Source organism: Trichoderma virens, assembly GCF_000170995.1.
Source record: "Trichoderma virens Gv29-8 chromosome Unknown TRIVIscaffold_2, whole genome shotgun sequence".
In the NCBI taxonomy this organism is placed as follows: domain Eukaryota; kingdom Fungi; phylum Ascomycota; class Sordariomycetes; order Hypocreales; family Hypocreaceae; genus Trichoderma; species Trichoderma virens.
The window spans coordinates 2,575,683-2,585,620 of NW_014013747.1; the positions used below are offsets into that span (position 1 = coordinate 2,575,683).

The 9,938-nt window shown below is 40.5% G+C and overlaps 2 protein-coding genes across 2 annotated transcripts; both read left to right on the forward strand.

Annotated features, from left to right (window-relative positions):
• Positions 1-323: 323 nt before the first annotated feature.
• TRIVIDRAFT_50142 (uncharacterized protein) lies at positions 324-6,131 on the forward strand (the record flags this gene model as incomplete). Its single annotated transcript, XM_014105431.1, has 6 exons — positions 324-765; positions 810-1,364; positions 1,436-1,834; positions 2,271-2,386; positions 2,722-4,192; positions 4,255-6,131. The coding sequence occupies 6 exons, from the start codon at positions 324-326 to the stop codon at positions 6,129-6,131; spliced, it is 4,860 nt and encodes a 1,619-aa protein (XP_013960906.1).
• Positions 6,132-7,239: 1,108 nt separating this feature from the next.
• TRIVIDRAFT_218857 (uncharacterized protein) lies at positions 7,240-8,166 on the forward strand (the record flags this gene model as incomplete). Its single annotated transcript, XM_014105432.1, has 1 exon — positions 7,240-8,166. One exon carries the CDS (start codon positions 7,240-7,242, stop codon positions 8,164-8,166), a length of 927 nt encoding a protein of 308 aa, XP_013960907.1.
• Between the last annotated feature and the right edge of the window lie 1,772 nt (positions 8,167-9,938).

Here is a 9,938-nt window from a genome sequence, read left to right on the forward strand (position 1 = left end):
GATACCAGGCGCCCCCGTCTTTGATTGGGCGCTTGACCAGCTGAGTTGACCACCTCCAACTGACGGCACAAAATTGCTGCAGCGCGACTCCAGCAGCAAGACCAAGGAAAGATAAGAGGTCGTGATTGTGCAAATTTGGTGTCTTTGCTCTGCTCTTCTGCTCGTACTCGGGGATACTTGTTTATATTTGATCTGGTTCTCCATCTAGGTCGCGCGGTAATGCGCAAGCAGCCGTCGCTGTCTTATCCAAGCCTCAGGTCTACCCTATCTGCCAGCCTCGTCTTGCGCGATCGACACCATTTCGAAACAACCTAATACACACCATGGCCGACGATTCTCAAGGAGCGGCTAGCCCCAAGAACGAGCGAGGCTACGCAGAAGCAGGCGAAGATGCAGAGACGCGCGCCGCCCGCCGTGAGCTGAAACAGTCGTCTATATCAGATCCTCCTACCGCCGTCAGCGACCTCGCATCTGACTCTATCGACGAGAGAGCGGCACGCCCTGAGACCCCAGCCGACGCCGTATCAGATAGCCAGGACGAGAGATTCAAGGAACATGTGCCGTCTCCAAAGAAGAAGCGCGCACACGACCAGTTAGATGGGAGCATAGACGTCGAGCAAAACGACGCCAACAGCGTTACCTCTACAGAATCCAACAAAGATCGGGCTTCTCGATTGGAGCCAGAAAAGAAGAGACATCGTGAGGAAGACTCAAAGAGGGTGGTTTCTGTATGTGATATCCTACCCAATGTTACACGGCCTCCATGTCCCGACCCTATCTAATGTGCAGACAGAATTCCTCATCGACAGCTGGCCCGCAACCTGCCACCGAAGAGACCGCCAGTTCCAAGATTCCCTCTGCGAATGCTTTACCACAGACATCGTCCGCTGCCTTTTCCGCCTCAGGGTTCGGCAAACTTGCTACTGGATCATCCCCATTTGCGAGTTTGAGCACATCTCAGAGCAGCATTTTTGCTCCCTCAATCGGCTCCTCGGTTTTGCCATCAGCCACCGGGTTGGGTACCGCGGGATCACAGCCTGCGCCATCTGTCACCATGCCTAAATTGACATTTGGGAGTGTTAATAGTGCTTCGCCTTTTGCCAACCTTTCTTCAGGATTTGGTGGAGCCAGTCTCGGCTCTCCATTTTCGGCAGGCAAAGGACTGGAAAGCTTTGCATCGCCTTTGGCCAAGCCTCTCCAAAGCGAAAAACCAGCAAAGCCTTTTGGGGCTCCAGAGAGCGATGTAGACGACGAGGATGATGCTGATGCTGAGCGAGATGACGAGTCCGAGCCGAATGAACAAGAGCGAGCCCCATCACCAGAAAAGGAACTGGAAGAGAAGAAGAGGATCAAGCTGCACAAGGGTGAGAGACTAGTGTTTTATTCTTTGTACTATTTTTCTGTGCGAATTGCTAATCCTGTCATCATCTCACAGTCGAAGTTGATGACGGCGAGGCAGGTGAAGCAACTCTACTTTCAGTCCGAGCAAAAATGTTTTACCACGACAAAGAGGCAGGCTGGAAGGAACGAGGCGCTGGGATGCTGAAAATAAATGTTCCCCAAGCCTGTGTCGAATTCGATGAGAACGGCTCGCCCATCCTCGGCTCCTTCGATGCGTCCGGTCTTGACAGTGGTGATGGAGGTGATGAGAAGGAGGCTCACAAAGTTGTTCGTCTTCTCATGCGCCAGGATCAGACGCATCGTGTAATTCTCAACACGGCCATCCTCCCGGCTATGAATTTCCAAGAAAAGGCATCCCTCAAGTCTGTTGGGATATTATTCACGGCATTCGAGGGTGAACAGGCGAAGCCCGTGAGCATTACAATGAGAGTGAGTTTTGCCCACATCTACCCATCATATCGATAAAATGCCATATATCCCATACTAACACCCTATTGCATTAGATGTCAGCTGCAAGCGCCAAGAGCTTTCTAAAGGAAGTTGGCAGTATTCAGAAAGAACTTCGAGGCAATTAAACAGCCCTCCATGACACCTTGACATTAAAAAGGATTAACGACGGGCAATCAAATGGCGAAGTGCGTGTGTGTGTGTGATTTAGACACGCTCAGCCATGACCACAGCCGTGTCGTTTAGAAAAAGGCAAAGAACACACGGAAATAAGCTGTCTATTGACGCTGTGTCATGAAGACATGAAAGCACAACCACAATGCGGGCTTATAATCCATGTGACTCATTGTTGCATAGACCCAGGGATGGATTTTTTTTTTTTTTAATTTTTTTTTTAACGGCGATCAGGCATCTGTGTACAGTACTTCAGGGATACTCTAGACTTGTCACATGGGACGAAATTCCCAATAGTAATACCATCCTAGATGCTGAATATGAAAATTTGTTAACCAGCAGATGTCCACAAAACAGGCTACTTGTCAGACATTGATACATAAGTTACAGGGAGAATTCGCTATGTGCTCATGCAACAGATCGGCACGTGATTTTGCGTTAGTTTCGCGATTTCTAGTCCGTTATCTCAACGCGAGCCGCTTCTCTAACTTGTTCATGCTTCTCTCAAATCTTAGTACAAATATTCGGGTGGTGTACCGACAGAACTCGATGGGCCGTACCTGTGTTGTTCACAGCCTCACAGCTTTTGTTGTTTGTCTTCTTGCCTCTTTATTTCAGTGAGATGGGTTCTGGACCAGTCAGCTGGAGCACCATTTCACTCCAGCTACGGAAGATAGACCAATGCCACCACTGGCTCAGAGCGAACTAAGAAATATGGATCCACGGAAGCGCATCCGCGAGGAAGATGTTCCCGTGGATGAAGATGGCCGCCAAAACATTTCAGTTGACATTCCAAAGAATGGGGCCAGGACCAAAAGACGCAATACTAATCACAAAAAGCAGGGTAAGAAAGATGGTTCGGACAGTTCTGTAGCATCGCCTATTCCTTGGATTGAGGCTCTTCAAGATCTTGAAAGAGCCCATCGAGCATTGAATCTGGTTTACACGTTCTGCTCCACGCGCAAGCATGTGATAACGACACTCGATACCCTTCGACCAGCCGTTGAATCGCACATTAAAAGAACATTAACAGTCCAGGATGTCGCACAAATGGTCGCTCTTCGCCCTGAGGCTATGAAATTCGAGTATGCCAATGAGCTTATGCTTCAACTCAACACTAGAGGTGCTCAGAGGGACGACGTCTTCAAATCGTCACAGGCTTCTATGTCACAAATTCCAGCTCACGATGTGTCGGTTGGCGGACTGACTGGGGATGAGCGCCTGGGTAATGATGCCTACGACCAGGCCGCTATGGATGGGCGCGAGGTATTATACCTAGAATTCATCGACGGTGATTTGAAGCGGCAAGTGTTGGATAGAGAAACAGGCGAAGCGACGCGACCAAATCAAAAGCTTAGAAAAGAAAAGTTGAAAATGCCAGTATACGGCCAAAAACAGATGATGCAGCTGATCGAGCGACGTAACCAGAAATTTGCTAACGCTATCAACGACTTCCTCAAGAGATGTGTGGATAACGGCGAGGATCCAGAAAAATCCCTTTATGAAAGAGCCGAAGCTTATATACCCAAATTGACGCCGAAAGAGGCTCTGTCAATCCATCGCACAGCGAGTACCATTCCTGATGTCATCCCTCGTGAACGACAAAGTATTTCGGAAATTCTGCTCCAGCTCAGAGAGAGTCCGTGGTATTCTGGCCAAATTGTGCCCGATGGCCACAGAGTATTCGAACCACAAAGCCCCAACTATGGAGGTCTCAAGTTTCTCTTGTCTCAAGATCTGGTAAATGCCCTCTATAATGCTAAACAGATAACGCAGTTTTACACGCATCAAGCAGAGGCCATAAACAAGCTACACGAAGGGCAAAATATTGTCATATCGACTTCCACCAGCTCTGGAAAATCGTTGATCTACCAGTTACCAATCTTGCATGCTTTGGAGCGGGATACAAATTCAAGAGCTTTGTATATATTCCCCACCAAAGCACTGGCCCAGGATCAGAAACGGAGCCTCAAGGACATCTTGGCATATATGCCAAGTCTTAATCAGGTTTTAGTAGAAACCTTTGACGGAGATACTCCCATGAACCTTCGAGATGCTATTCGAGAAGAGGCAAAAATCATCTTCACGAATCCCGATATGCTTCACCTCACAATCCTCCCTCAAGAACAAAGATGGAGAACATTTCTGAAGAATCTCAAATTTGTTGTTGGTTAGTTTCCTCTGGGTCTGCCGTCAGTCTGATTCAATGACTTCAATGACTAACGATTCAAGTTGATGAACTCCATTACTATAATGGCCAGCTTGGATCTCATGTTGCCTTTATAATGCGAAGATTGCGCCGGATATGCGCGGCAGTGGGAAACCGGCGTATCCAATTCATTTCCTGCTCTGCCACAGTAGCCAATCCTGAGGAACACTTCAAATTGATATTCGGAGTCTCAAATGTCTGTTTAATCGACTACGATGGATCTCCATCCGGAAGAAAAGAGTTTCTTTGCTGGAATACCCCTTTCAAAGAACCTGGAGATCCTACGAGCGGACGAGGTAACGCCAAGTTTGAATGCGCTCGTCTATTTTGTGCTCTCTTATTGAGGGGCGTCAGGATCATTGCTTTTTGCAGAGTTCGTGCACAATGCGAGGCATTAACCAACGCAATAAAGCAAGAGTTGCGCGAACTTGGTCGTCCGGAATGCAGCAATCTGGTAATGGGCTACCGGGGTGGCTATACAGCTCGAGACCGGCGAAGAATCGAGGCAGAAATGTTCGAAGGAAAATTGTTGGGCATAGTGGCAACTACGGCACTTGAACTCGGCATCGATATCGGCACTCTGGATTGTGTTCTTACTTGGGGTTTCCCTTACACAATTGCAAATTTACGACAGCAGAGTGGCAGAGCCGGAAGGCGAACCAAAGATTCGCTGTCTATTCTAGTAGGCGACAGTTTTCCGACAGACCAGCATTACATGAACAACCCTGATGAACTCTTCTCGAAGCCAAACTGTGAATTACGTGTGGACCTGGACGATATCCTTGTTCGTGAGGGGCACATTCAATGTGCAGCATATGAGATGCCCATTCGGCAAGATGAGGATATGCAGTTTTTTGGACCTGACCTGCCTCAGATCTGTCAAGAGCGATTGGTGAAAGACGAATTAGGGTTTTTTCACTGCCACGACCGTTTTCGCCCTAACCCAGCCCAATACATTGCCATTCGAGATGCAGAGGACGAGCACTTTGCTATCATTGATATTACGAACGGGAGGAACGAGGTCCTAGAAGAACTAGAAGCATCGAGAGCGACTTTTACCATCTATGACGGAGCTATATTCCTTCACCAGGGCAATACATATCTTATTCGGGATTTTTTACCAGACCAAAGCATTGCCAAAGTCGAAAGAGTCAACGTTGAGTGGACCACCATGTCGCGAGACTTTACTGACATTGACCCTGTGGAAATCGAAGCCATTCGAACAATACCTGGATCGTCTTGCCACGCTTATTATGGAGGTATCAAGATTCAACAAAATGTATTTGGATTCTTCAAAGTCGACAAAAGGGGGCGGATCATAGACGCAGTGCAGGTAGACAATCCACCTGTTATACGCCATAGCAAGGGAATGTGGCTAGACATACCGCGACAAGTACTTGAGCTATTACGAGACCGACAGCTTAATGCGGCGGCAGCCATACATGCAGCAGAGCATGTCATTATGAGTCTACTACCGGCGTTTGTCATCAGTTTGCCTGGAGATGTACGGACAGAGTGTAAAGTGGCTCTTAAAGAATTCGCCAAAAAAGAAACAAAAAGGAAGCGACCGGCTCGTTTAACGTTTTATGACGCCAAGGGGGGTGCAAATGGATCCGGCGTGAGCACGAAGGCGTTCGATCACATCGATCATCTTCTACAGCGTGCTTTGAAAAGAGTCGAGGAATGCTGTTGCCAGCAAGGCTGTATTGAATGTGTGGCGTCCGAGATATGCAAAGAATCCAACGAAGTCATAAGCAAGGCAGGATGCCTCATCATTCTCAGAAGCCTGCTGGGTTTGGAGGTTGGAACAGACAACATACAGCCAGGGCCGGAAGAGTTGAGTTCCCTGGGAATTGAGACAATAACTTTCGCAACGCCAATTCCAATGAAGAGAAAATAACAGCCGATACCATTGATAACGCAACACGTGTGAAAATTATCTATACACCGTTATCACAGGAGTAATTCCCCCAACCAATTTTGCTGCCATAACGCAACAGCTGCAACGCCACTAGACGACACCTCTTCTGGCCAAAATAGTAAGGATTACACGGCTTTATAGATGCGGAAGCCTCGAAAAATACCACTGCAGCCATATAGAGCGTCATGTGTAGCTGCTCGTGTCGCGCCAAGGAGGTCAAGTAAAGCACCGTTCGATACTTCTATGCCGACAAGCAGTCAGCTACAAGATCGACTCATCAGCGAATAGCATCTGGCCACTGACCCAAAAGATCCAAGCAGCCCAATCGCCTCTCATGTGCCCTTGAGCCGCTTGAAACAGCTGCTTGTTGCAATGACGGACACACCTACACTAACAATGATCAGTCGATTTAAGATGAATTCGAACCCCAGTCGTCGTGGCTTACAGCGCCGTTGTGCAAACATACGGCAGAGAACCGGCCCGATCCCGTTGTAAAATTAAGGACGGTTATTAGCAAGAGTCATCTTGCCCAGCTCAATCACGCTCAGTCCCAAATACAGTCAAAGGTCCCTGCTATCAGTATGGGTAGACTTAAAATTGTTCGATTAGACATAAATGGGCTTACTTTCCCTCTAACGCCTCATTCTGAATCTCCAAACTCTGCAACAGACAGAATTCTCTCACTCAGTGTCTTTTGACTCGAACGCCATAGGCCATATCATGAACCCAGCCATACTTTGCTACAAACTTTACGACTACCCAGTGAGACGACAGGCAGAGAACGTATCTTCAAGGGGGCTGAGATTAATTGCATGAACTAGGTCCAACTACTCTGTACACTAGAAGTCTGGATAGTTCCGGAATGAGGTTATTAAACGCCAGTTCCAAAAGTAAAAGCTACGGCCTAGTCGCCTTCTTTTACATATTTCACCCTCCATTTATTTACAAACATCTCTCTTTTCTCTCTAGTTACCACACTTTTACTTCTAAACAACAAATGTTACATTTTCCCCAGTGTACGCTCCTACTACGGTATAATTCAATCACCCCCTTTATATTATCCAACTAAGCCACGGTAACTCTCAATATGGCATCCCAAAAGCTCGGTCTTCCACAGAGTGACTTGGAAAATTTACCGCGGGCTTTCACTACATCTTCACAAGTTACCGAGCAGTTTGACGGGGCGAAAGCCCGTCTCATGGATATAATCGCCATGAAGGACAAAACACCCATCGCTATTAGTCCTTCCACCGAGTCCAGAGCGAGGTTCCTCTTGCACCAGTGGGAGGATATCCTACCCACTGCTAACCCTGTTTTTGCTGCTCGATGGGCACAAGAGATTGACAAACGGCTTGTCGAAATGAACCAGCGGCTCACAGAGGATGCGAAATACGTGTTTGCTCTCGCCAGGTTGGAGGACCTAAACATCATGGTTTTTCAGCTGCGTTATACCGATTACATGGCCTCGTATAAGAATGATCCATATATCCCACAGAAGCGGTCTCCTGTCCGAATCATTCCAACTCATGCATTATCCTTGGGCACACATCAAACTGAAGAGGAGGCACTCGCACTATTTGAAAATGGGGAGTGGTCGGCAATTCACCATCGCCTCATAACAGAGAACGGCCTAGTCAACACCTCAGAATTCCCCACCAACCCTTGGGTCACAAAGGCTCCAATGATACGATTAATCCAAAAGCTGGCCACACTGACGGAAACCAAAGCGCTCAACATATACCACTTGATCCGCACATGTTCACAAGGGAGGCACTCGTACGTGGGGTATAACCATTTTTTCCCATTTGAGATCAACACTCAACTGATCAGCATGCACTTGAGAATTCAGAAACATCTCTCAGGTCTTTCATCTGCGCCCTATATCTGCCGCCCAGATATACAGGCAATTCGCGACACCATTCTACAAGTTGCAGATAAATACTTCGAGATTTTTATATGGTCAGAACAATTACAAACTTGGACCAGATGCAAATGGCAATCAATACCTTTGTAATTTACAGTCTTATATATGGCAATTAATAGGGATGTATAATGTTTTTGATATAGATAAAAAAGGGACGTATTAAAAAGTATACCCCCTAGATTAAAAGGTATCCCTCTGACAGGGGACCTGTGGCTGTGGGGCTTATTATTAATAAAGTTAAAATTATAATAAATATTATAATTTAATTAAATATAAAGTTAAAGTTAAAAAATTTTAACTTTATTATTATAAAAAAATTTTAAATTATAATAATAAAATATTATTTAAAAAAAATATATTAAATATATAATAAAATCTAAAATAATTATAATTAAATAAATAATATATTTTATTATTTTTTTAAAGTTTTTTATAATTAATAAAATAAATAAAATAAAATAAATATTATTATTTAAATTATTTTTAAAAATTTAAATAATTATATTAAAATATTAAATTTATAAAATAAATTTTTTTAATAGAGTTATTAAATATATTATTTAAATTTAATTATAATTTAAAAAATAAATTATTATTAAGTTAATTAATAATAATATTTTAATTATATAAAAATATTAATTATAAAATTATTATAAAAAAAAATAATATAATTAATTATAATTATTAAAAGTTTTTAATAAATTATAAGTTTAAATTTTATTTTCTTTATATAATTTTATTTAATAAAAAATTAATAACTATATATTATAATTTAACTAAAGCTATATATCTTTTAAGTAAAATACAGTAAGAACAATTAATTAAAATTAAAGATTTTAAGTTTATTTTAATATATATAATTTAAAAAGTAAACTTTAATATTAAGGTTATAGGTTTATTTAATATAAAGGAATATTATAATATAAATTATTAAAAATAATTAAATATATAAGTTTATTTTATTATATTTATTTAAATAGTTTAAATAGTTAATTATTAATAAAATATTAAAACTAAATATAAATTATATTTTTTATTTTACTTTTATTTATTTATAATTATAAATTACTTAAAAACTATTTTTTATTTTTTTTATTAATATAAACCTATAACCTAAGTTTATTACTTTAAAAACCTTTACTTTATATTAAAAATAAAAATTAAAATATTATATATTAATAATTTTTATTTAAAAAAATATTAATTATTTTGTAAATAAAAAAACTATTATACTTAGATTTTTATTTAGGAATACTTTAACTATTAACTTTAGTATATTTAAATTTAATAAAAAAGAAAATATTATTATAAAAAATACTTTAAATTAAAGAAATTTAACTAAAGATTAAATTATAATAGTTTTTTAAAATATATTTTAACTTAATAAAACTTTTATTAATAAAGTTAATAAAAATAAAAAGTAATTAATTAAAAAAAATATTAAAATTTTTATTAAATATTAATTATTATTTATATATAATAAAAATATTAAAAAATTTAAAAAGTATTTAATTTAACTTAAAGTTTATTTTAAAGATTTTAAGAATATTTTTAATATTTTTAAAAAAAAAAGTTTATTTTATAATATTTTAACTTAAAGGATATATATTATAGTAGTTTTAACCTATTTTAAATAATTATTTAAATAATTAAAATAAAACTATTAATAATAAAATTAAAAAAATCTTTAATAATTATAAAAAATATATACTTTAAATCTAAAAAAACTTTTAAAAATATTAAGGAAATTTATATAATTAAAAATTACTTTATTAATATATATTAAAAAAGAAAATATTTAAATTATATTATAAACTTTTAAAACATTTTTATTTAAGTAAACTAAAGGGAATTAATTTTTA